The following is a 27885-nucleotide window of genomic DNA, read 5'->3' as shown; positions in this document are numbered from 1 at the left end:
GTTGATCAGAGAGAGGCTGTACGCCATCTTGTGGACAGCCTGTGAATCGTCCAACTTTCATGAGCAAGTTAGATTTGTCTACTCCGTTGTCATCCTCTGCATTGACCTCGTTCACTAGACCATCTGGTAAATATCGATGTAAACATGTCCGACACAAACATGAAACGGCTGCTAAATAAAATCTCTGACGTTATTTCTTAAAATGTTACAGGATGAAACAATCCCGCTGAATCTTTCAGACCACTGGAGGGGGATAGACTTTCTATAGCAGCTGAGAATCACGTGACGTGACGTTGAGCCAACATGGCGATACAGTGCTGATGTTGCAGCCCCAACAAACTCGTTGGCGACAGTATTGACACTAACCGATAGCCCGGTTCCGTTTGCCTTCCTGACACCTGCGTCAAACGCAGGGCCGGCCGAGGATGACGGCCTGAGAAGAGATCGGTCCCTCCAAGAGATGCAACAACAACATCATCTTCATCTACCACCACCGCCGCCACAACAGACGCAGACAGAATCCAGCACGAAAACGAAGAGCATGTTTCTGTCCAGGGCTCTGGAGAAAATCCTGTCGGATAAGGAGGTGAAGCGGAGCCAAAACAGCCAGTTACGAAAAGCCTGTCAGGTTGCACTCGGTGAGCAAATTGTGTTTTATCAGTGTCTGTACGCAAACGAGATTTGTTTTGATGTATGTGTGACACATAAACCAATACTTGGGTGCTAAGTTTAACTAGCAAGGTAGCTCTAGCTAGGCTAGTTAGCTGCTAGCCGTTTAGCTTTAGCCTTACCACTAATGGCCTTTCAGAGCTGACAGCTAGCTAGGTAACGTCAATATGCTATTGTATCATAAAGATACCTAGACAACTAGCTTGGGAGGGCGGCGTGGTCCGACAACGGCGCTTTTTATAACAGTATTTGTGTGACTACCAACCTGGTAACTTTAATAGTTAGGTAGTTAACTAGCGAGCTTGCTAGCTACTTGACCAATCATTGTGCCGTACGTAGCACTGTGAACTGGCCAAAGTGTCACCTGAAGTCATTCAACTCCAGGATATTCTGACGTCCGGGCTTTTCCATTGAACGACTGAGCGGATCGTTTTACACACCCGTCAAGCTCGTGTGTGTTAGCGTGTCTCGTTCGGTTAGGTTGTTTGATGAGAGATCTGCAAGATCCCGTTTTCCTCTGTATTTACTGTGCCCAGCCTATAAGCTGTCATTTGAACAGGGGAACGTACGTGTAAACTATTTGAATAGATTTCCTGTCTTTTCTGTTCATCGGAGGGTGACAAACTTGCGTACTCACTGGTAGCTTAGTGACACTTAGCTCATGTCAGTTGAACAAGGAAGTAATGTGTCAATCCCCCCAACCTTCTGTTGGTTTTATTTTCCTGGTTCCACTCAAAGATAATCATTTACCACTGGAAGATCCGGTTTGGTAGGATGAGAGTGGTGGAATAATCAGGAAGTCTTGTAGCTCAGTAGTTTTTCCTTGAAATGGTTTGAGGCTGAAAATAAGAGAGCAGGAGTTGATTGGGTGACTGTGCTTTGATCTCAATCTGAAGCCTTTCATTATGCATGCATCAGATAGACGGCTATCTGTCTCCTCCCCTGTGTCCTTATCTCCTCTTCTCTCCTGTCTTTCCTCTCCTTTCTACTTCTCTTTTCTCCTCTTCTCACTTATCAATCTCCTTTCCTGTTCTCTTTCCTTCACTTCTCTCCTTTTCTCCCTCCTCCTCCTCTCTTCCCACTCTCCTCCTGTGTGTGTGTGTGTGTGGCTTTTAGTGGGTGGAGACCTCAGGCCTGCAGGACTAAATGGTAGCAAATAACACTGTCTTGTCATCTGACTGGTAATGGAGTGTGTGTGTGTGTGTGTGTGTGTGCTTGTACTTATGTGTGTATGTGTCTGTAAATGAGGGTACCTTTTAATAATCACCACTTGTCTAATTAGGTATGCAGGTCAAAGTTCATGGTTCCTTCAGTGATTCTGACCCTGTCACTCCTCTCTCTCCTGTCTCCCCTCTTTCCTCTGCTCTCTCCCCTCTCTCCTCTGCTCTCTCTCCTCTGCTCTCTCCTCAGATGAAATCAAGATCGAGCTAGAGAAGCAAAAGTAAGTTCCTCTATCTTTCTCTTGTTTATTGAATGTGAACACGTAGATGCTGTGTGCTAGCCTGTGTGCGCTAGCCTGTGTGCGCTAGCCTGTGTATTAGCGTGTGTGCTAGTGGCAGGTAGATCTGCAGCTACGGGTCAATGACTTGTTTCTCAGTGACATAGCTGTCACATTGGGTTAGCATGTGTGTGCACGCACACTGAAGTGTAGTTATGTGCTTGAGTCTACTACTGCCACACACACACACATACACTCTAGAAACAACCATTCATCAACAACGTCTCAGACCGCTGAATGACCTCACTTCCTGTGCTCATGTCTGGCTGGGGGGTCGGCACTCTCAATTGGCTCCCTGACCCTGTGGTGTTGTTCCATAGAGATGGCACAGTGGTCCCGCCCAGAGCTAACTACATCGAGGCTGATAAGTATGTGCTGCCCTTCGAGCTGGCCTGTCAATCAAAGTCCCCACGGATAGTCAGCACCTCACTGGACTGTCTACAGGTACACACACACATACACACTCAGTACACACACACACATACACACTCAGTACATATACTACACATACACACACACACATACTACACGCACACACACAGTCTTATTGCTCCCTCCCTCCCTCCCTCCCTCCCTCCCTCCCTCCCTCCCTCCCTCCCTCCCTCCCTCCCTCCCTCCCTCCCTCCCTCCCTCCCTCCCTCCCTCCCTCCCTCCCTCCCTCCCTCCCTCCCTCCCTCCCTCCCTCCCTCCCTGCCTCCCTGCCTCCCTCCCTCCCTCCCTCCCTCCCTCCCTGCCTCCCTCCCTCCCTCCCTCCCTCCCTACCTCCCTCCCTCCCTCCCTCCCTCCCTCCCTCCCTCCCTGCCTGCCTGCCTGCCTGCCTGCCTCCCTCCCTCCCTCCCTCCCTCCCTCCCTCCCTCCCTCCCTCCCTCCCTCCCTCCCTCCCTCCCTGCCTCCCTCCCTGCCTCCCTGCCTCCCTGCCTCCCTCCCTCCCTCCCTGCCTCCCTCCCTGCCTCCCTGCAGAAGCTCATGGCATACGGCCACATCACAGGCAGCGCCCCTGACAGCAGCGCCCCAGGGAAGCGTCTGATCGACAGGCTGGTGGAGACGGTGTGTGACTGCTTCCAGGGTCCGCACACGGACGAGGGCGTGCAGCTGCAGATCATCAAGGTGGGTCACATGACCTAAGGGTCACATGACCTAAGGGTCACATGATCGTCACCCGTGTGTCCCTCACCGTCCTCTTCAAGGTCTGTATTTTATATCAGTTAACAAAAGTACCTTTCTGACTGATTGTCTTCCTTCCCCCAGGCCCTCCTGACGGCAGTCACCTCCCCCCACATAGAGATCCATGAAGGCACGGTTCTGTTGACGGTCAGGACCTGCTACAACATCTACCTGGCCAGCAGGAACCTCATCAACCAGACCACGGCCAAGGCCACGCTCACCCAGATGCTCAACGTCATCTTCACCCGCATGGAGACGCAGGCGGTCAGTCTGGCCCCCGGCCAGTGCACACACCAGCTAGTGCACACACCAGCTAGTGCACACTGCAGCTAGTGCACACTGCAGCTAGTGCACACTGCAGCTAGTGCACACTGCAGCTAGTGCACACTGCAGCTAGTGCACACTCCAGCTAGTGCACACTGCAGCTAGTGCACACTGCAGCTAGTGCACACACCAGCTAGTGCACACACCAGCTAGTGCACACTGCAGCTAGTGCACACTGCAGCTAGTGCACACTGCAGCTAGTGCACACTGCAGCTAGTGCACACACCAGCTAGTGCACACACCAGCTAGTGCACACTGCAGCTAGTGCACACTGCAGCTAGTGCACACTGCAGCTAGTGCACACACCAGCTAGTGCACACACCAGCTAGTGCACACACCAGCTAGTGCACACTGCAGCTAGTGCACACTCCAGCTAGTGCACACTGCAGCTAGTGCACACACCAGCTAGTGCACACTGCAGCTAGTGCACACTGCAGCTAGTGCACACACCAGCTAGTGCACACTGCAGCTAGTGCACACACCAGCTAGTGCACACTGCAGCTAGTGCACACTGCAGCTAGTGCACACACCAGTTAGTACCAGCTATTACCAGTTGGCACCAGCTAGTACACACTCCACACCCATCTCCCTGACCCCCCCCGCTTGGTTTCCAGGCCCTGGAGGCCCAGGAGGCCCAGGAGCAGGAGAAGGACCGGCTCCCTCTGCCCCCCCGGCCCTCCTGCCCCTCCCCAGGGGGCGTCTCCGGCTCTCCCCGCTCCGACCGGAGCCACACCCCTGACCCCGGCCCCTCCCCCGGCCCCTCCCCTGTCGGCAGCACCCCGGACCTCAGCTCCACCACGCCCCCCGCCCCCGACACGCCCTCGCTGAACGGCCAACCAGAGGAGAGCAGGGCAGAGGAGGAGGCGGAGAAGAGGCAAGCCACACCCCTTCCAGGTACGGTGCCAACTGGGTGCGTTGCTAGGCAGGGGGTGTGCATTGCTAGGCAGGGGGTAAGTGTTGCTAGGCAGGGGGTGAGCGTTGCTAGGCAGGGGGTGAGTGTTGGTAGGCAGGGGGTGAGTGTTGCTAGGCAGGGGGTGAGCGTTGCTAGGCAGGGGGTAAGTGTTGCTAGGCAGGGGGTGAGCGTTGCTAGGCAGAAGGTGGTTGTTTACTGAGTCATGGCTGCAGTCTCTGATTGTCCTCTGCAGATGTGTTTGATGAAGAGGCTCCTGCCACGCCCCTCAGAGTGACCCAGGAAGGAGAGGAGGAGAGGGGGGAGGCAGGGGGGAGGAGGAGAGGGGGGAGGCAGGGGGGAGGAGGGGGGGGACAAAAGGAGGAGACAAAGCCCACAGAAGGAGTTAAGGTGGAGGAAGAAGTGACCTCATCTGAACTGGAGTCCCAGACACAGACCGGACCAGGTCAGATTGTTTTTATTCTATCCAATTTTTTTTTTTTTTTTTTTTAAAAAAAATCTTCATATTTCTATTAAATTTATTAAATTGTTCAAATACAGTTGCATGCTTTCAATTGAACAGGGCTGTAATATAAATATAAATGTACTAGGGCTGGGGGAATTTGATTAAAAGTCGCATACAATCGTGAATCGATTTTTTATCGATTTGTGAGGTACATCCATTCCTCTTGGATTATCTACTGAGCTTAACTCCTCCCCCTTACTTTCCTTTCTCTCCCTGTCTCTCTCTCTCTCTCTCTCTCTCTCTCTCCCTGTCTCTCTCTCTCTCTCTCTCTCTCTCTCTCTCTCTCTCTCTCTCTCTCTCTCTCTCTCTCTCTCTCTCTCTCTCTCTCTCTCTCCCTGTCTCTCTCTCTCTGTCTCTCTGTCTCTCTCTCTCTCTCTCTCTCTCTCTCTCTCTCTGTCTCTCTCTCTCTCTGTCTCTCTCTCTCTCTCTCTCTCTCTCTCTGTCTCTCTCTCTCCCTGTCTCTCTCTCTCTGTCTCTCTCTCTCTCTCTCTGTCTCTCTCTCTCCCTGTCTCTCTCTCCCTGTCTCCCTGTCTCTCTCTCTCTCCTTCTTCTCCTCCTCTCCTGTCCCAGGAGGGGACCATGGCTCTCTCCCCCAGCCGGAGCAGGGGGAGGTGGCGACCCCCGGAGGCAGGGTGGAGGGGCTGCAGATGAACGGCATCATAGAGGACCACCGAGGCTCAGTCTCCTCTACGGACATCCTGGTGAGTCCCCTGGTGCTACAGTAGAGTCCCCTGGTGCTACAGTAGAGTCCCCTGGTGCTACAGTAGAGTCCCCTGGTGCTACAGTAGAGTCCCCTGGTGTTACAGTAAAGTCCCCTGGTGCTACAGTAGAGTCCCCTGGTGCTACAGTAGAGTCCCCTGGTGCTACAGTAAAATCTTCACCAGGATGAGAGATCCACACTCGGAGAACCACACTGTTTCAGGGTTCTGTGTAAGTTGTTTTTACCAATCTCCCCCCCCCCCCCCTCCCACAGGATTCTGAGGGTTGCCATGGAGCCCCCCCTGGTAACAGGTTCTCTCATGTTCTCCAGAAGGACGCCTTCCTGGTGTTCCGCTCCCTCTGCAAGCTCTCCATGAAGCCCCTGGCCGACGGACCCCCAGACCCCAAGTTAGACATCTCTCTCTCCCTGATCTCTCTCTCCCTGATCTCTCTCTCCCTGATCTCTCTCTCTCCCTGATGTCCCTCTCCCTGATCTCTCTCTCTCCCTGATCTCCCTCTCCCTGATCTCCCTGATCTCCCTCTCCCTGATCTCTCTCTCTCCCTGATCTCCCTCTCCCTGATCTCTCTCTCTCCCTGATCTCCCTGATCTCCCTCTCCCTGATCTCCCTGATCTCCCTCTCCCTGATCTCCCTCTCCCTGATCTCCCTCTCCCTGATCTCTCTCTCCCTGATCTCCCTGATCTCTCTCCCTGATCTCTCTCTCCCTGATCTCCCTGATCTCCCTCTCCCTGATCTCTCTCTCCCTGATCTCTCTCCCTGATCTCTCTCTCCCTGATATCCCTGATCTCTCTCTCTCCCTGATCTCCCTCTCCCTGATCTCCCTCTCCCTGATCTCTCTCTCCCTGATCTCTCTCTCCCTGATCTCCCTCTCCCTGATCTCTCTCTCCCTGATCTCCCTCTCCCTGATCTCTCTCTCCCTGATCTCCCTCTCCCTGATCTCCCTCTCCCTGATCTCTCTCTCCCTGATCTCCCTGATCTCTCTCTCCCTGATCTCTCTCCCTGATCTCTCTCTCCCTGATCTCCCTGATCTCTCTCTCCCTGATCTCTCTATTCCTGATCTCCCTCTCCCTGATCTCCCTCTCCCTGATCTCTCTCTCCCTGATCTCCCTGATCTCCCTCTCCCTGATCTCCCTCTCCCTGATCTCCCTCTCCCTGATCTCTCTCTCCCTGATCTCTCTCTCCCTGATCTCTCTCTCCCTGATCTCTCTCTCCCTGATCTCCCTCTCCCTGATCTCTCTCTCCCTGATCTCTCTCTCCCTGATCTCCCTCTCCCTGATCTCTCTCTCCCTGATCTCTCTCTCCCCTGATCTCTCTCTCCCTGATCTCCCTGATCTCTCTTTCTCCCTGATCTCCCTCTCCCTGATCTCCCTCTCCCTGATCTCCCTCTCCCTGATCTCTCTCTCCCTGATCTCTCTCCCTGATCTCTCTCTCCCTGATCTCCCTGATCTCTCTCTCCCTGATCTCTCTATTCCTGATCTCCCTCTCCCTGATCTCTCTCTCCCTGATCTCCCTCTCCCTGATCTCCCTCTCCCTGATCTCTCTCTCCCTGATCTCCCTCTCCCTGATCTCCCTCTCCCTGATCTCTCTCTCCCTGATCTCCCTCTCCCTGATCTCCCTCTCCCTGATCTCTCTCTCCCTGATCTCCCTCTCCCTGATCTCCCTCTCCCTGATCTCCCTCTCCCTGATCTCCCTCTCCCTGATCTCCCTCTCCCTGATCTCTCTCTCCCTGATCTCTCTCTCCCTGATCTCTCTCTCTCCCTGATCTCCCTCTCCCTGATCTCTCTCTCTCCCTGATCTCCCTGATCTCCCTCTCCCTGATCTCCCTGATCTCCCTCTCCCTGATCTCCCTCTCCCTGATCTCCCTCTCCCTGATCTCTCTCTCCCTGATCTCCCTGATCTCTCTCCCTGATCTCTCTCTCCCTGATCTCCCTGATCTCCCTCTCCCTGATCTCTCTCTCCCTGATCTCTCTCCCTGATCTCTCTCTCCCTGATATCCCTGATCTCTCTCTCTCCCTGATCTCCCTCTCCCTGATCTCCCTCTCCCTGATCTCTCTCTCCCTGATCTCTCTCTCCCTGATCTCCCTCTCCCTGATCTCTCTCTCCCTGATCTCCCTCTCCCTGATCTCTCTCTCCCTGATCTCCCTCTCCCTGATCTCCCTCTCCCTGATCTCTCTCTCCCTGATCTCCCTGATCTCTCTCTCCCTGATCTCTCTCCCTGATCTCTCTCTCCCTGATCTCCCTGATCTCTCTCTCCCTGATCTCTCTATTCCTGATCTCCCTCTCCCTGATCTCCCTCTCCCTGATCTCTCTCTCCCTGATCTCCCTGATCTCCCTCTCCCTGATCTCCCTCTCCCTGATCTCCCTCTCCCTGATCTCTCTCTCCCTGATCTCTCTCTCCCTGATCTCTCTCTCCCTGATCTCTCTCTCCCTGATCTCCCTCTCCCTGATCTCTCTCTCCCTGATCTCTCTCTCCCTGATCTCCCTCTCCCTGATCTCTCTCTCCCTGATCTCTCTCTCCCTGATCTCTCTCTCCCTGATCTCCCTGATCTCTCTTTCTCCCTGATCTCCCTCTCCCTGATCTCCCTCTCCCTGATCTCCCTCTCCCTGATCTCTCTCTCCCTGATCTCTCTCCCTGATCTCTCTCTCCCTGATCTCCCTGATCTCTCTCTCCCTGATCTCTCTATTCCTGATCTCCCTCTCCCTGATCTCTCTCTCCCTGATCTCCCTCTCCCTGATCTCCCTCTCCCTGATCTCTCTCTCCCTGATCTCCCTCTCCCTGATCTCCCTCTCCCTGATCTCTCTCTCCCTGATCTCCCTCTCCCTGATCTCCCTCTCCCTGATCTCTCTCTCCCTGATCTCTCTCTCCCTGATCTCTCTCTAATCCCTGATCTCTCTCTCCCTGATCTCCCTCTCCCTGGTCTCTTGATCCCCCTAACCCTTATATCCCTGTCTTACATCCTCGACTCCTTAAATCTAAGTCTGTCATAGTTCCCTTGCCTTTACCAGACATGAAAATCCTTCACCTTTCAGCGTTTTGAAACCAAAACAGGTGACCTACGTGAATCGTGTAGAGGGGGGGGGGGGGTATTCATATTCAGTGAACTGCGAACAGGTGCGCGTGTCAGAAAGGAGCGCGAGTGCATGGAAATATTAACGCGAAGGGCCTTGCATCACCAGTGCAGACGACCATCAGAAGCTGAAAGCACTCCTGGCCTCGGCGAATGATGGTTTCAATCATTTGTATATTTTCTGGTATATCTAAGTTAAGTTACCCAGGAGCTCTGTTGACATAGATTTAGCTAACGTTAGCTACAGCTTAATGAATTGAGTCATTGAACACAGCAGGAGAGAACGCAACGTTAGCCAGCTAGCTAAAGCTCCGGTGGACAATTCCAAATGAACGTATTTGCCGCTTACACACAACAGTGACACTGACAGATCGAAAGCTAATTTGAGACAATATAAAGATGGAAAACCAGGCTAAGAAACGTAAACGTAATTACCTTCACTTGACAACGTTTTACAAATTGGACAAACGGCTATGTTTGTTTGTTTTAAGCCAAAAGACAACTTTTTCGCTCAAATCAGCCCAGAAAATTCGCTCGTGCGCTACGCGCGCTCGCATTAACCAAGGAAGTTCCTAACTAGCATCACATCAGGCACAGAATTTGCATGCATTAGCAGGGCGCTCGCTGTGGTGGTGTATACGGGACTGATTCTGGTGGGCCGGTCTGGATCAAAGTCCAAGGTCTATTTTTACTCCCAGTCCGTCCCTGCCGTTCTATCGATAAGCAGACCTGCCCTGTACACAATTTGTGTAGCGGATACGCATTTTGACTTCAGAGTACGCTGGTACTTGTATTGGCTGTCAATCATGATGGAAGAGTAGACAAGTTAAGTTACAGCATGTCCACCATCTCTTGTGGGGGTTATGCATTAAGCCATTTGTGGTGCCCTTACCACATTGTGCCTCATATACTGTAAATGTTAGACCCAGTGACAGGCTGGCATCAAATGGCTTGCATAATACTTAGTAAGGAGGCCAAAATAATTTTTGACTCATGGCTTAAGTTACGTTTCTCCAGCTCTTCCCAGGTTGGCAAAAAAGTATATAAAAATACATCAGATTGATGCTTTAAAATATGGAATATTTAAATTTTTCTCATGGGGGAGCATGCACCCGGACCCCCTTAGAGGGGTAATATCCTTCTCACCCTTTTCACCCCTGACCCGTTTTCATGCCTGCTTTACATAAAGATTTATACATTCAACTTCTAACTCCATATTCACCTCCTAACTCCTAGTGCCTCTTTCCCTACCCTCTGCCTAACTAAACATCTGAGTGCGTTTCTGAAGGTGTTCTGCGTGGTTAAGATGGTCTGCTCTCTCTTGGAAGTCGCTCTGGATAAAAGCATCTGCTAAATGAATACATGTAAATGTGTGGTCTGGGAAGGCCTCAGTCACAGGAACATGAAACCCAGCGCGGGGAGAGAGGGGGAGGAAGGGGGAGAGGGGGGAGGTTGGCCAGGTGATAGGTGGTGGTGAATAGGAGGTGAATAGTGTAACAGAACCTGACTACCATGTCCAGACGAGGGAGGGAGGGAGTGGGGAGGGAGGGAGGGAGTGGGGAGGGAGAGGGGAGTAAGGATGGGAGACTGAGCTCAATCATTCTATTATATTTGATACTATAACTTTGAAATAACGTCTTATCTCTTTCTTCTCCTCCCCTCTCCTCCCCCTCGCCTCGCCTTCTCTCCTCCCCCTCGCCTCGCCTCCTCTACTCCCTCTCCCCTCCTCCCCTCTCCTCTCCTCCCTCTCCTCCCTCTTCTCTCCTCTCCTCCCTCTCCTCCCTCTTCTCTCCTCTCCTCCGCCCCCCCTCCTCTCCTCCCTCCCTCCCTCCCCTCCCCCTCCTCTCCTCTCCTCTCCTCCCCCAGGTCTCATGAGTTGCGTTCCAAGGTGGTCTCCCTGCAACTGCTGCTGTCTGTGCTGCAGGGGGCGGGGCCTGTGTTCCGCACGCACGAAATGTTTGCCAACGCCATCAAGCAGTACCTGTGTGTGGCGCTGTCCAAGAACGGTGTCTCCTCCGTGCCTGAGGTGTTTGAGCTGTCGCTCGCCATCTTCCTCACGCTCCTCTCTCACTTCAAAGTCCACCTCAAGATGCAGATCGAGGTACGCACACGCATGGAAACATATACACACACACACACCAGATAAGACGGACAACAGTGCTGGAATCTGTTCATGGGAATGAGCTTCCATGTTGTCTTGGCCTCCTTCTCTCTTCCTCTGTCTTGTCTTCCCACTACCTCCTCTCCCTCTGCAGGTGTTCTTCAGAGAGATCTTCCTCACCATCCTGGAGACGTCCTCCAGCTCCTTCCAACACAAGTGGATGGTCATCCAGACACTCACACGCATCTGTGCAGGTACACACCTCACACACACACACACACACACACACACCTCACACACACACACACACACACACATCTCACACACACACACCTCACACACACACACCTCCCACTCACACACACCTCACACACACGCTCACAGACCCCTCCCCAGAGCCAGCTCCCAGCATGCTCCTCTGTCCCCAGACGCCCAGTGTGTGGTGGACATCTACGTGAACTATGACTGTGACCTGAACGCTGCCAACATCTTTGAGCGTCTGGTGAACGACCTGTCCAAGATCGCCCAGGGCAGGAGCGGCCAGGAGCTGGGCATGACTCCTCTGCAGGTACACTGACTTAGTCTGACTCCCTCGGACTCCTCTGCAGGTACACTGACTCAGTCTGACTCCCTCTGACTCCTCTGCAGGTACACTGACTCCTTCTGACTCAGTCTGACTCCCTCTGACTCCTCTGCAGGTACACTGACTCCCTCTGCAGGTACACTCACTCCCTCTGACTCCTCTGCAGGTACACTGACTCCCTCTGCAGGTACACTCACTCCCTCTGACTCCTCTGCAGGTACACTGACTCCCTCTGACTCTGCAGGTACACTGACTCCCTCTGACTCTGCAGGTACACTGACTCCCTCTGACTCCTCTCCAGGTACACTGACTCCCTTTGACTCCTCTGCTGGTACACTGACTCCCTCTACAGGTACACTGACTGTGACTAGATTAGGACTGTGACTCTCTGACTGTGACTAGATTAGGACTGTGACCCACTGACTGTGAGTCAGTGTACCTCTCGGATGCTCTCATCCTTATCCTCGTGTGTGTGTGTGTGTGTGTTGCAGGAACTCAGCCTCCGTAAGAAGGGGCTGGAGTGTTTGGTGTCAGTGCTGAAGTGCATGGTGGAGTGGAGCCGAGACATGTACCTCAACCCCAACCTGCAGGCCAACCTCGGTGAGACTGCCCGGAGTGTGTGTGTGTGTGTGTGAGAGTGACTGAGTGTTGGTCTCTGTTGATGTGTTTGTCCAAATTAAGTTTTTCTTTGTGTGTGTGTACCTGTGTGTGTGTTCCAGGCCAGGAACGTCCAGCAGAGGCGGAGGGGGCGGAGCTGAAGCTTCCGGAACACGTGTTGTCACGGAGAGACAGCAGCAGCTCTCTGGAGTCCACGCTGTCGTGTGCCCAGCAGGACCCTAACCCCGACCCCAACCCCGAGCAGTACGAGGTCATCAAGCAGCAGAAAGACATCATCCAGCATGGCATCCAGCTGTGAGTGGCCACGCCCCCTGCTAGGCCACGCCCCCAACAACCGTGCCTCAGTGTGGCCACGCCCCTCTGTGCATTATGATTTTGGCTCCCTGACCTCCAAACCAACCTGGTCTCTTCCCCCCCCCCTTCCTCCCTGCCCCTCTCTCTTTCACCCCCCCCCCCCCCTCCAGGTTTAATAAGAAGCCTAAGCGAGGGGTCCAGTACCTGCAGGAGCAAGGCATGCTGGGAGTCTCAGCGGAGGACATCGCCCAGTTCCTCCACCAGGAGGAGCGCCTGGACACGGTGACAAACACACACACACGCAGGCACACACAGATACACATACACAAACACACACACACACAGACAGGCACATACACACCTTCACACACACACACACACTTCTCAGTATTAATCGACCCCCCTCCACTCCAGACCCAGGTGGGGGAGTACCTGGGTGAGAACATCCGGTTCAACAAGGAAGTGATGTACCGCTACGTGGACCAGCTGGACTTCTGCGGCCGGGACTTCGTGTCTGCACTCAGGGTGTTCCTGGAGGGCTTCCGCCTGCCAGGGGAGGCCCAGAAGATAGACAGGCTCATGGAGAAGTTTGCTGCCCGCTACCTGGAGTGCAACCAGGGGTGAGAGGGGGGTGAAGGAGAAGGGGAGAGAGGGGGGGAGGGGGTGGAGGGAGGCGGTGGGAGAGGGAGAGGGAGAGGGAGAGAGAAGTCATTAGCAGCTGACCTTGTTGTTGTTGTTGTTGCAGACAGACAGAGTTTGCCAGTGCAGACACAGCCTACGTCCTGGCCTACTCTATCATCATGCTGACCACCGACCTGCACAGTCCTCAGGTACGCACACACACACACACACGTTAAACCTCACACGCAAAATACCTACATTTTCTTTCTCTTATTATAACCTTTACATTTCCCTTTACCTACTATCTCCTCCATTTCTCCCCCTCTTCATCTCTCCCTCTCTCTCCTCCTCCCTCCCCTTTCTCTCCCTCACTTCCTTCTCTCCCCTTCCCTCCTTGTTCTCTCCCCCCTCCCTCCAGGTGAAGAACAAGATGACCAAGGAGCAGTACATCAAGATGAACAGAGGCATCAACGACAGTAAGGACCTGCCAGAGGACTACCTGTCTTCCATCTACAACGAGATCGCCGGCAAGAAGATCTCCATGAAGGAGAGCAAGGAGCACTCCATCACCCCCAAGTCCAGCAAGCACAGTGAGGAGGGCAGGGGGAGGGCAGGAGGCGAAGGAGGGGTGGGGGGGGGGAAGAGGAGGAGGGCAGGAGGAGGAGGAGGGGACGGGGGGGTGGAGAGGAGGGCAGGAGGAGGGGAGGAGGAGGGGGGAGGAGGAGGGGGGCAAGGGGAGGTCAGGAGGAGGAAGAGGAGGAGGAGGAGGAGGGCAGGAGGAGGAGAAGGGCAGGAGGAGGAGGGGTGGAGGGGGGGAGGAGGGCTGGAGGAGGAGGGCAGGAGGAGGACTGGAGGAGGAGGAAGAGGAGGAGGAGGAGGGCAGGAGGAGGTGGAGGGCAGGAAGAAGAGGAGGAGGGGAGGAGGGCAGGAGGAGGAGGAGGGCAGGAGGAGGAGGAGGGGAGGAGGGCAGGAGGAGGAGGGGTGGAGGAGGGCAGGAGGAGGAGGGGTCTAGGGGGGGAGGAGGGCGGGAGGAGGAGGGGTGGAGGAGGAGGGCAGAAGGGGAGGAGGACAGGAGGAGTCTTGACATTTGTGTTCACTGAGTCTGTGGAGTAACTGTAGTGTGTGTGTGTGTGTGTGTGTTCAGACGTGGCCAGTGAGAAGCAGCGCAGGCTGCTGTACAACGTGGAGATGGAGCAGATGGCCAAGACAGCCAAGGCCCTGATGGAGGCAGTCAGCCACGCCCAGGCCCCCTTCTTCAGCGCCACACACCTGGAGCACGTCAGGCCCATGTTCAAGGTACACACACACACACACACACCCCTGGATCACACACACACACACCACTACAACCAGCTGCAGGGACGAAACACAGATGTGATGTCAGTGTGAATCTATCTGACCTAGTGTGTGTGTGTCTATGGTGTGTGTGTGCAGCTGGCGTGGACGCCCCTGCTAGCAGCGTTCAGTGTGGGACTGCAGGACTGTGACGACCAGGAGGTGGCCTGTCTCTGTCTGGAGGGGATCCGCTGTGCCATCAGGATCGCCTGCATCTTCAGCATGCAGGTCTGCCCTCACACACACACACACACACAGCATGCAGGTCTGCCCTCACACACACACACACACACACAGCATGCAGGTCTGCCCTCACACACACACACACACACACACACACAGCATGCAGGTCTGCCCTCACACACACACACACACACACACACACACACAGCATGCAGGTCTGCCCTCACACACACACACACACACACAGCATTCAGGTCTGCCCTCACACACACACACACACACACACACACACACAGCATGCAGGTCTGCCCTCACACACACACACACACACACAGCATGCAGGTCTGCCCTCACACACACACACACACACACAGCATGCAGGTCTGCCCTCACACACACACACACACACACACACACAGCATGCAGATCTGCCCTCACACACACACCACGTGTTTCCTCTATGTTGATTTTGTCGTGGCGGCCCGCCACTGCTTAATTTCTGTGGCCACAGTATCAGAAATAGACGGCCTGTCTTGTACAGCCCTATCAGCAGTGATTGTTAGAGTGCATTTTCAAAAATTCCACGGACAGTGGGGGCAGGTCTGTCCGAACACGCTATCAAATCAACAGACGTGCAATTTAGCTAGCCCGGGGAAGAAAACAAACAACAAAAATCACCAGTTAACTTAATTTAAATTAGCAAGAACTATAGACTAATACAATAACAGGCTTAAATGAACTGACAACATAAGTTATACGACTTACAGTTCTCAAGGACGCACACACGCAACCTCAACTGCGCTTTGAAGCGTGTCCGTGCTATTCTCCGACAAGCACTCTAACAATCACTGCTGATAGACGGCCTGTCTTGTACAGCCCTATTTCTGATACCGTGGCGGGGCGCAAAATCAACATAGCGGAAACACTGGTTCTTGCTCATTTAGATCAAGTTAACTGGTGATTTTTGTTGTTTGTATTCTTCCCCTGCTAGCTAAATTGCACATGTCTGTTGATTCGATAGCAATTGCTGCCCTTGCTCACATTTGTTTTTTAGGTGCATTGTTATGCTGAAGTAGTTTTCATTAATAAATAGTGGGTATATTGTTATTATTTGCTACAGAATGCTTAGCCTTTCAAGATCAAATGAAGCAGGCAGTGTATATGCTTCCGAGTGGCCTACCTTAATCGATAGGCTAGGCTACTGACCATTTACAATAAGTTGTACATGTACAACAATGATTGTGTGCGTGTGTGCGTGTGTGTGTGTGTGTGTGTGTGTGTGTGTAGCTGGAGCGTGATGCGTACGTGCAGGCCCTGGCCAGGTTCACCCTGCTCACTGCCAGCTCCAGCATCACTGAGATGAAGCAGAAAAACATCGACACCATCAAGACCCTCATCACCGTGGCCCACACCGACGGCAACTACCTGGGGCACTCCTGGCACGAGGTGAGGCTGGGGGTGAGGCAGGGGCTGGGGTGGGGGTGAGGCAGGGGCTGGGGTGGGGAGGAGGTTTAAAATAATTGTCTTACATCTACCCCTGGCTTGTGTGTGTGTGTGTGTGTGTGTGTGTGTGTGTGTGTGTGTGTGTGCAGATCCTGAGGTGTATCAGTCAGCTGGAGCTGGCCCAGCTGATCGGTACGGGGGTGAAGCCTCGCTACGTCTCCGGGGTGATGAGGGAGCCGGGGGTCAGAGGTCACCCTGGAGGAGAGGAGTTCATGACCCTGGGGCTGGGTAGGGAGCACACACACACACACTCAGATACACACACCCCTCTGGAGGAGAGGAGCTCACACTGCATGTGTGTGTGACTGCCTTTGTGTTAACTCTGAATGTGTGTGTTTGTGTGTCAGGGACCCTGGTGGGGGCTCCAGACAGGAGACAGATGGCTCACCTGCAGGAGTCTGTGGGAGAGACCAGCTCTCAGAGCGTAGTGGTAGCTGTGGACAGGTCAGACATCATCCCTCCATCCTCTCATCATCCTTCAATCATCCCAACATACATCCCTCTTCATCCATCTATGTTTGTTCCATTGCAGGATCTTCACTGGCTCCACCAGGCTAGATGGAAATGCAGTTGGTAAGTGTGTGTGTGTATCCAGTACCTGTGTGTGTGTGTATCCAGTATCTGACCATGCCCCCCCTCTCCCCAGTGGACTTTGTGCGCTGGCTGTGTGCTGTCTCCATGGATGAGCTGGCCTCTTCCCACCAGCCCCGCATGTTCAGCCTGCAGAAGATCGTGGAGATCTCCTACTACAACATGAACCGCATCCGCTTGCAGTGGTCCAGGATCTGGCATGTCATTGGAGATCACTTCAACAAGGTCCACCGGCCTCTTACTGGGGGGGGGGGACTCGGCAGTAACTGTGTGTGTGTCTCTTAACAGTGTGTGTGTGTCTGTAACTGTGTGTGTGTTTGTGCAGGTGGGCTGCAGCCCTAACGAGGACGTGGCTGTGTTTGCGGTGGACTCCCTGCGACAACTCTCCATGAAGTTCCTGGAGAAGGGAGAGCTGGCCAACTTCCGCTTCCAGAAGGACTTCCTGAGGCCCTTCGAACACATCATGAAGAAGAACAGGTGAGAGGTGAAGGAGAGGAGGGGTGGAGGAGAGATGGAGGGGAGGAGAGATGGGGGGGAGGAGAGATGGAGAAGAAAAGATTGAATGACAAGTTAAACAGCATTTTTTCCAGTAACTGCTATGCTTCCGTCCCCTCCAGGTCCCCCATCATCAGGGACATGGTGATCCGCTGTGTGGCCCAGATGGTCAACTCCCAGGCAGGGAACATCCGCTCCGGCTGGAAGAACATCTTCTCAGTGTTCCACCAGGCTGCCTCCGACCACGATGAAACCATCGTGGAGCTGGCCTTCCACACCACCGGACACATCGTCTGTGAGGAGCAACCTCTGACCTCTTATTAGCACTGACCTGACCACCATTATCACTGACCTCCACAGAAAGAGCACCATACAGTAGCAGACCACCCTAACAGACAGAGCACTGTACAATAGATCACACTAACAGACAGCACTGTACAGTAGACCACCCTAACAGACAGCACCATACAGTAGACCACCCTAACACAGAGCACTGTACAGTAGACCACCCTAACAGACAGCACTGTACAGTAGACCACCCTAACAGACAGAGCACTGTACAGTAGACCACCCTAACAGACAGAGCACTGTACAGTAGACCACCCTAACAGACAGCACTGTACAGTAGACCACCCTAACAGACAGAGTACCGTAGAGTAGACCACCCTAACAGACAGCACTGTACAGTAGACCACCCTAACAGACAGAGTACCGTACAGTAGACCACCCTAACAGACAGAGTACCGTACAGTAGACCACCCTAACAGACAGCACTGTACAGTAGACCACCCTAACAGACAGAGCACTGTACAGTAGACCACACTAACAGACAGCACTGTACAGTAGACCACCCTAACAGACAGCACTGTACAGTAGACCACCCTAACAGACAGAGTACCGTAGAGTAGACCACCCTAACAGACAGCACTGTACAGTAGACCACCCTAACAGACAGCACTGTACAGTAGACCACCCTAACAGACAGAGTACCGTACAGTAGACCACCCTAACAGACAGAGTACCGTACAGTAGACCACCCTAACAGACAGCACTGTACAGTAGACCACCCTAACAGACAGAGCACTGTACAGTAGACCACCCTAACAGACAGCACTGTACAGTAGACCACCCTAACAGACAGAGTACCGTACAGTAGACCACCCTAACAGACAGCACTGTACAGTAGACCACCCTAACAGACAGAGCACTGTACAGTAGACCACACTAACAGACAGCACTGTACAGTAGACCACCCTAACAGACAGCACTGTACAGTAGACTACCCTAACAGACAGCACTGTACGGTAGACCACCCTAACAGACAGCACTGTACGGTAGACCACCCTAACAGACAGAGTACCGTACAGTAGACCACCCTAACAGACAGCACTGTACAGTAGACCACCCTAACAGACAGAGCACTGTACAGTAGACCACACTAACAGACAGCACTGTACAGTAGACCACCCTAACAGACAGCACTGTACAGTAGACTACCCTAACAGACAGCACTGTACAGTAGACCACCCTAACAGACAGCACTGTACAGTAGACCACCCTAACAGACAGAGCTCCATAGACACACAGACTCTGCTCAACCAGACTGGCACCACCTCAAGTCTCAAACAATATATTGTCTCTTCTGTTGTTCATGTCTCTCCTTCCTCTCTCTCTTACTCCTCTCTTCCTCCTGTCCCTCTTCCTCCTCTCTCTCTCCCTCCTCTCTCTCTCCCTCCTCTCTCTCTCCCTCCTCTCTCTCTCCCTCCTCTCTCTCTCCCTCCTCTCTCTCTCCCTCCTCTCTCTCTTCCTCCTCTCTCTCTCCCTCCTCTCTCTCTTCCTCCATCTCTCTGTCGTCAGTGAATACCTTCCAGCAGCACTTTGCGGTGGCCATCGACTCGTTCCAGGATGCAGTGAAGTGTCTGTCTGAGTTTGTGTGCAACGCTGCTTTCCCAGACACCAGTATGGAAGCCATCAGACTGATCCGGCACTGTGCCAAGTACATCGCAGACCGGCCGCAGGTACACACCTCTCTCTCTCTCTCTCTCTGTCCATCTCTCTCCCTCTGTCCATCTCTCTCCTCCACCCTCTCATCCCTCTTTCCCTCCACCCTCCCTCCCCTCTCCCTCTCTCCTCCACCCTCTCATCCCTCTCTCCTCCACCCTCTCATCCCTCTTTCCTCCACCCTCCGTCCCCTCTCCCTCTCTCCTCCACCGTCTCATCCCTCTCTCTCTTCCTCCCCTCCCTCCCCCAGGCCTTGAGAGAGTACACCAGTGATGACATGAACGTTGCCCCTGGTGACCGTGTGTGGGTCCGTGGCTGGTTCCCCATCCTGTTTGAGCTGTCCTGCATCATCAACCGCTGCAAGCTGGACGTACGCACACGGTCAGTCGCCACGACAACACTCATGACAAGCACGCTGCGTTGCTACGGTAACTAACCGTGACACATCCATGTGTACGGCCCCGGTTACCGTGACAACGACGAGGCCATCCACAGGGATGAGGCATGAGTACCTCTGAGGATCAAACTACAGCTGGATCATATTACAGCTTAAGAGTAGAACTACAGCTGGATCATATTACAGCTTAAGAGTAGAACTACAGCTGGATCATATTACAGCTTAAGAGTAGAACTACAGCTGGATCATATTACAGCTTAAGAGTAGAACTACAGCTGGATCATATTACAGCTTAAGAGTAGAACTACAGCTGGATCATATTACAGCTTAAGAGTAGAACTACAGCTGGATCATATTACAGCTTAAGAGTAGAACTACACGCTGTATTTAGCAATGATTACTGCAGCAATTTGAGCTATACAATGTGTGTGTTCATTATTGTCAGTGTGTGTGTTCCTACTTATGTGTGTGTGTGTGTGTGTGCAGGGGTCTGACGGTCATGTTTGAGATCATGAAGAGCTACGGAGCCTCCTTCCAGCAGCACTGGTGGCACGACTTGTTCAGGATCGTCTTCAGGATCTTCGACAACATGAAGCTTCCGGAACAACAGACGGAGGTCAGGGGTCACACACTGCCCGTCACCATGGAGACGCCCTTTAGGAGCCTCCCACTGTCCTCTTAGCCAGGCGTGTATCTTTGACGTCTGTGTGTGTGTGTGTGTGTGTGTGTGTGTGTGTGTGTGTGTGTGTGTGTGTGTAGAAGACAGAGTGGATGACCACCACATGTAACCACGCCCTCTACGCCATCTGTGACGTGTTCACCCAGTTCTATGAACCTCTCAGCCAAGTGCTGCTGGACGACATCTACACACAGCTCCAGTGGTGCGTCAGACAAGGTGAGGGGGGGGGGGGGGGCGAGGGGAATAACGTTGTGTAAACGTTTCAAACAATTTCCTCTAAAGCTTTTTTCAGAAATGTCAACCTTTTGAAGAAAAACAAATCTAAACCTAAAATATTTCAACCTTTTGAAACTTTTCTTTCGAGATGTTTTAGAAGAATTTTTTAGTTGGAAAATATTATTTTGACCTTTCAAAACTTTTTTGGAATATAGTTTCTCAACCTTTCAAAACGATTCTTTGAACCATGTTTTTGAACCTTTTAGAAACGTTTTTTGCAACTTTTCCTTTTTAAAAGATTTTTTGACCTTTTCAAAACTTTTTCAAAAATATTTATTTTACCTTTTTCACACAGTGAGAGGAGAAACAGATGCACCTAAAACAGAGTAGAGTAAAGCAGAAATAATATTGATCGTGCCAAAGTATTAAAACAACAAAAACTTCCGGTGTTATACAGATATTATGTAGACCTAAGCTCTACAGTGTAATACAGTCATGTTGCACAGTAGACCTGAGCTCTACACTGTAATACAGTCGTGTTGTACAGTAGACCTGAGCTCTACAGTGTAATACAGTCGTGTTGTATAGTAGACCTGAGCTCTACACTGTAATACAGTCGTGTTGTTCAGTAGACCTGAGCTCTACACTGTAATACAGTCGTGTTGTACAGTAGACCTGAGCTCTACAGTGTAATACAGTTGTGTTGTGCAGTAGACCTGAGGTGTCTCTCTCTCCAGACAACGAGCAGCTTGCCCGCTCAGGGACCAACTGCCTGGAGAACCTGGTGATCCTGAATGGGGAGAAGTTTAGCCCTGACGTCTGGGACACCACCTGCTCCTGCCTGCTTCAGATCTTCCAGACCACCAGCCCGCACGCGTGAGTAACCCTAACTAGCCTCTAACTGCCTCAGCCCCCCAATAACTACCCTCTAACCACCCCAGACCCCAATAACTACCCTCTAACCACCCCAGCCCCCAATAACTACCCTCTAACTACCCCAGCCCCCCAATAACTACCCTCTAACTACCCCAGCCCCCTAATAACTACCCTCTAACTACCCCAGCCCCCTAATAACTACCCTCTAACTACCCCAGCCCCCCAATAACTACCCTCTTACTACCCCAGCCCCCCAATAACTACCCTCTAACTACCCCAGCCCCCCAATAACTACCCTCTAACTACCCCAGCCCCCCAATAACTACCCTCTAACTACCCCAGCCCCCTAATAACTACCCTCTAACTACCCCAGCCCCCCAATAACTACCCTCTAACTACCCCAGCCCCCCAATAACTACCCTCTAACTACCCCAGCCCCCCAATAACTACCCCATACCTCCTCTGCCCTCCTAACTCGATCCTAAACTCCGCCCTTTCAGTTAGAAGGTCTCATGTACTCCTTGTCTCCACGTGAGGAAGTGTCACATGACCACATGCCTGGCGGGATGTCATGTGACACAGAGAGTAGCTCTTAAACGCTCACACGCACAGATGCAGAGCCTCATGTCATTATGATGTCATCAGCAGAAGTCTTAGATTGTGACTCACAGACGCCTCATGTCCACAGGAAGCTACTGGTCACATGACCAGTGCTCACCATTCTGTTTACGTCCCTCCACAGCTTGTTGACATGGCGACCGGCTGGACAGGAAGAGGAAGTCGTGGAGGGGAGACACACGGTGAGAAAACGCTGTTCAGGATTGGTTGGGGCTCCCGTCCAGCCACAACAGGACTGTTATCTGATTGGTTTGTGTGTGTAGGACGTGGACTACGACAGCCAATCCCAGAGCAGCTTTGACAGGGCCCTATCAGAGCGAGGGGGCCAGAGCCAGATGTCCACCGCCAGCGACGACACCTGGAAATCTAACGCCAGTACGAACACACACACACACACTCCTACACACACACATTTGCACACACATGCACACTCTCACACAAGGCTGTGTGTGTGTGTGTGTGCAGGGCTGCCAGACCAGAAGCTGTTTGCAGGACTGCTCATCAGGTGTGTGGTGCAGCTGGAGCTAATCCAGACGGTGGACAACATCGTGTTCTACCCCTCCACCAGCAGGAAGGAGGACGCTGACAACATGGCCGCCGCCCAGGTGAGGGGTGAGGGGGGGCAGGGGGGCTGTTCAGGGGTGAGGGAGGGGTTTCATCTTTAATCAACAAGGGTTTGTTGCATCCAGAACGTTTGACACGCTGGTCTCCTCCTCTCTCTCTCTCTCTCTCTTGCTCTGTTTCTCCCCCCTGTTTCTCCCTCTCTTCTCTCTCCCTGTCCCTCTCCCCATCCCCCACCCCCCAGAGGGACACCCTGGAGGAGGGGGGTCCAGGGCAGGCCCAGGAGGGGGCCCCGGGGCAGGGGGCACAGGGGATGTATAGCCATCTGTCTCCTCAGCACCTGTTTAAGCTGCTGGACTGTCTGCTGGAGTCTCACTCCTTCGCCCGGGATTTTAACTCGAACAACGAGCAGAGGACAGCTCTCTGGAGGGCAGGTGAGGCTACACGGCTGCCCCCAACTACCCCCAAGTACCCCCAACTGGTCTCTGAATACCTCTAACTCCCCCCCCCCCCCTCAGGCTTCAAGGGGAAATCAAAGCCCAACCTGTTGAAGCAGGAGACCAGCAGTCTGGCATGCAGCCTGAGGATCCTGTTCAGGATGTACTCTGACCCAGCCCTCTCCACCAGCTGGCCCGACATCCACACACGCCTGCTGCTGTGAGTGAGGGGGGGCTGTGTGTGTGTGTGTGGGGGGGGGGGGCTGTGTGTGTGTGTGGGGGGGGGGGGGGGCTGTGTGTGTGTGAGTGAGGGGGAGGGCTGTGTGTGTGTGGGGGGGGGGGGGCTGTGTGTGTGTGTGGGGGGGGCTGTGTGTGTGTGCGTGGGGGGGGGGCTGTGTGTGTGTGGGGGGGCTGTGTGTGTGTGTGGGGGGGGGGGGCTGTGTGTGTGTGGGGGGGGGGGGGGGGCTGTGTGTGTGTGCGTGTGTGTGTGGGGGGGGGGCTGTGTGTGTGTGTGGGGGGGCTGTGTGTGTGTGTGGGGGGGGCTGTGTGTGTGTGTGTGGGGGGGGCTGTGTGTGTGGGGGTGTGGGGGGGGGGGCTGTGTGTGTGTGTGTGGGGGGGGCTGTGTGTGTGTGCGTGTGTGTGTGGGGGGGGGCTGTGTGTGTGTGTGGGGGCTGTGTGTGTGTGTGTGGGGGGGGGGCTGTGTGTGGGGGGGGGCTGTGTGTGTGTGTGTGTGGGGGGGGCTGTGGGGGGGGGGGGGGGTCTAACACTGTAGAATACAGTGTACAGAATACAGTGTCAGCTGTGAACGATGATGATAATCCCTGTGTGTGTGTGTGTGTGTGTGTGTGTGTGTGTGTGTGTGTGTGTGTGTGTGTGTGTGTGTGTGTGTGTGTGTGTGTGTGTGTGTGTGTCCAGGGTGTGCAGCGAGGCGCTGGGTTACTTCATCAGACTGACGTCAGAGAGTCACAGAGAGGCCTGGACCAGCCTGCTGATGCTGCTGCTAACCAGGACCCTGAGACTGCCTGACCACAAGGTACACACACACACACCATACCACACACACACACACACACCATACCACACACACACACACACACCATACCACACACACACACACACACCATACCACACACACACACACCATACCACACACACACACACACACCATACCACACACACACACACACACACACCATACCACACACACACACACACACACCATACCACACACACACACACCATACCACACACACACACACACACCATACCACACACACACACACCATACCACACACACACACACCATACCACACACACACACACCATACCAAACACACACACACATCATACCACACACACACACACCATACCACACACACACACACCATACCACACACACACACACCATACCACACACACACCATACCACACACACACAGCATACACACAAAGGTTATTATAGTTTTGCATTTTTCATTAGTTTTAATTTTTATTTCTTTTTGACTTTTTGTTTTCAAATTCAGTTTAGTTTTAATCTGGTTTTAAAGCGGGTTTTCTAATTTAGTTAGTTTCTATTTTTTGAAAATGCTTAGTTTTAGTTGAGTTGTTATTAGTTTTTATTGTTAGTTTTTTGTCTTTTGTATTAACATATTAACCAACGCTTCCTTCCGTTTGTGATGTTCCTTAGTATTTACTAACCAGCAGCTATCGGTTGGCCGGTGAAAGCACTGCTGTAGTGTTCTCTGTCCTACGGTTGTCTCCGTCATGCTGCCTAGCCCTGTACCGGGGTTAGCTTCATGCTGGCTAGCCCTGTACCGAGGTTAGCTTCATGCTGCCTAGCCCTGTACCGAGGTTAGCGTCATGCTGCCTAGCCCTGTACCGGGGTTAGCTTCATGCTGGCTAGCCCTGTACCGAGGTTAGCTTCATGCTGCCTAGCCCTGTACCGAGGTTAGCGTCATGCTGCCTAGCCCTGTACCGAGGTTAGCGTCATGCTGCCTAGACCTGTACCGAGGTTAGCTTCTGTTAGCCCTGTTAGCTTCTGTTTCAGGGAGGGGGGCTTGGGTTTGTCCTTTACCTTATTACGGTAAGCTAGGTTAGCGCGCTTCTGAAATGTACTTTCAATATCGTGGGATTTTTCCCTTTAACAAATTGTCCACATATTTCACCACCTTCCACTGCAAGGCACTTGCTTTTATCTGACACACAGTCATTTTCAAAGTAATCCCAAATAGGACTCCGCCGCTTTCTTCCAACTTTCGGTACCACCATGGAGCATGGACTATGTTTCAATGTCGTAATTTCTGGGTTCCCAGTCGGAAATGTAACGTATTTGCTCTATGAAAGACATTGACAAAGACAAAAAGGACATTTACTCTATAATTGTATTTTATTTTAGTTAGTTTTGCGACCAAACAATACAGTTTTAGTTAGTTATCGTTTTTTTGGGAATGCCGCATTTTAATTTTATTTCAGTTAACGTTTTTTACCAGCTCGTTTTTGTTTTGGATTATAACATTGACACACACACACACACACACCAAACACACCATACACACCACATACACACACACATCATACACAGCACACCACACACACACCATACACCACACACACATGTCAGACATACAATCATGTCTTAGAAGGTTGAAGGAACCCTGTTGACACTAACTCCTCCCCTCTGCCCCCTCCCCTCTTCCCCCCCCCCTCTGCCCCCCCCCTCTGCCCCCTCCCCTCTGCCCCCCCCCCTCTGCCCCCCCCCCTCTGCCCCCCCCCTCTGCCCCCTCCCCTCTGCCCCCTCCCCTCTGCCCCCCCCCCTCTGCCCCCTCCCCTCTGCCCCCCCCCTCTGCCCCCCCCCTCTGCCCCCCCCCCCTCTGCCCCCCCCCCTCTGCCCCCTCCCCTCTGCCCCCTCCCCTCTGCCCCCTCCCCTCTGCCCCCTCCCCTCTGCCCCCTCCCCTCTGCTCCCTCCCCATTGCCCCCTCCCCTCTGCCCCCCCAGTTCAAGCCCCATGCGTCCTGCTACTACCCCCACCTGTGTGAAATGATGCAGTTTGACCTGATCCCAGAGCTCAGAGTCGTCCTCAGACACTTCTTCCTGCGCATCGGCTCCGTCTTCCACATCGCCGTGCCCCTCTCCCCCGCGCCCCCCGAGCCCCTTGCCCCCGCGCCTTCCCCCTCCCCTGCGCCCCCCGAGTCCCCCTCTCTCGCCCCCGCGCCTTCCCCCTCCCCCGTGACCCCCGCGCCTGCCCCCTCCCCTGCACCCTAGAGAGGGGAGAGAGGAGGGAGGAGGGAGAGAGCCAGAAGAGAGGAGGAGGGGATGAAGAGGAGGAGGGGATGAAGAGGAGGAGGGGATGAAGAGGAGGAGGGGACTCCTCTCTGCCCTCCTCCATGGAGACGCCCTCTGACCCCTCGACCAGGAAGTGACCTGCACAGTGACCTTGACCACTCTCCCATCAGACCAGAACCACTCAGCAGAACCATGACTTCAACCTTAACTTATTGACGCTGCTCTGTGCGAACAGTACGTGATCTTTCTTTTGTTTCGTGTTTTTGTTTGTTGGGTTTGGTTTGTCTTTCTGTTTTTAAGACGACGAGCGATCATATCTTCATCCATGTTCAAAAGCAGACATCAACATCTGGAGGGGCGGGGAAGAAAGGGGGGTTGGGAGAGGGGGCAGAGAAAGAGGGATAGTTGTTGTTGTCTGGAAGTACCAGAATAACACAGACAGATACTCTCCATATTTAGTTAGATTTCAGTTGTGCCTCTCAGTAAGTCACAAGACGCCCAAGTCATAACCAGGATTCCCCATTAAACCCACCGGTGACAGCGGGTGATTGGCTGTCTAGTTCCTGGCCACAGCTGATTGGCTTGGCTGAACCGCTTCCCACAGCTGATTGGCTCTGCCTAGTTCCTGTCCCCAGCAGGTTGGCGACCCCAGTGTCACACGTATTAACGGAGCACAACAACCCGTTTCCATGACACCTCCGTTGCCCGGCAACCCTCGAGATTCTCCGTCCTGCTACATAGACATGCCACTGGGGGGCGCTGTGAGGTGGCTTTGCTCTCTTATTTATTTACTTCTTGATTTGATTTATTTTTATTTTATATATATATATATATATATATATATATAGATTTTATAATATGATCCAACTTATCAGTTTACATGAGGGGCTTGACGATAAGCTGCTTATTTGTTCTTGCATTCCCTGCACCCCCCCACCTCTCACCCTCCCACCTCTCACCCTCCCACCTCTCACCCCCCACATCCTAGACCTCAAAGGAGAAATGGATCTCCATTATTCTTCAGTTCTAGACTGTCATCTCTGAACATTCACATGACCACATAGAACAATTCTCTCCTTCCTTCCTTATTTCCAACGGTTCTATTTTTCTACTCTACACACACACACACACGCACACACGCACGCACACACACACACGCACACACACACACACACGCACGCACGCACACACACACACACACTCTGGTAGCATTCCTCTCCTGTGTCAGATTTACAGCATAGCTCCTGAATCAGTAGTTTGTCCCACGCAAGTGTTGTAATCTAATTGGAATGAAGCTAAACCAAAACATGAATCCCTAAATGGTGTTATGCCCCCACCCACCTCGTTTTTTTAAGAAGGATGTATGTAATTATTTGAAGTGCATTTAAATATTTTTGAGAAGCTTTCCTTCCCCTGCAACTATGGGTCTGTGCTTTTGTTGCCTAAAGAAAAGGGGCACGTTATAAATACATATACAGTATATGGAGAAATGCAGACTGTAAAGTTTTCATGTAAAATACATAGAAAGGTGATATACTATACATATTGTGATGTAATCTTCCAGGCATTTGGTGAAGTAATCAATAAAACTTGAATTCTGAACCTTCTTTCGATTTCAGTGTTTTGACTTGGCCTTA

At 52.9% G+C, this 27885-nt stretch overlaps 1 protein-coding gene across 1 annotated transcript; it reads left to right on the top strand.

Annotated features, from left to right (window-relative positions):
- The first annotated feature begins 277 nt into the window (after positions 1-277).
- Positions 278-27855, top strand: arfgef2 (ADP-ribosylation factor guanine nucleotide-exchange factor 2 (brefeldin A-inhibited)). The gene is made up of 39 exons (XM_084681255.1): positions 278-638; positions 2080-2110; positions 2488-2611; positions 3128-3274; positions 3416-3595; positions 4270-4549; positions 4801-5010; positions 5641-5771; positions 6044-6177; positions 10724-10958; positions 11113-11212; positions 11387-11526; positions 12033-12141; positions 12261-12453; positions 12624-12735; positions 12868-13073; positions 13199-13283; positions 13493-13664; positions 14219-14370; positions 14509-14637; positions 15880-16038; positions 16185-16323; positions 16443-16539; positions 16628-16668; positions 16742-16911; positions 17012-17163; positions 17304-17476; positions 19039-19199; positions 19433-19563; positions 20066-20195; positions 20339-20474; positions 21212-21350; positions 22093-22150; positions 22232-22343; positions 22434-22573; positions 22774-22963; positions 23048-23186; positions 23882-23999; positions 25961-27855. The coding sequence occupies exons 1-39, from the start codon at positions 461-463 to the stop codon at positions 26225-26227; spliced, it is 5700 nt and encodes a 1899-aa protein (XP_084537381.1). The 5' UTR covers positions 278-460; the 3' UTR covers positions 26228-27855.
- Positions 27856-27885: the final 30 nt, after the last annotated feature.

Source organism: Hypomesus nipponensis, chromosome 18 (genome assembly GCF_054491055.1).
Source record: "Hypomesus nipponensis isolate SF chromosome 18, ASM5449105v1, whole genome shotgun sequence".
NCBI classification, from domain to species: Eukaryota; Metazoa; Chordata; class Actinopteri; order Osmeriformes; family Osmeridae; genus Hypomesus; species Hypomesus nipponensis.
Note: the sequence above shows the minus strand (reverse complement) of the source record. Positions and strands in the feature narration are given on the sequence as shown.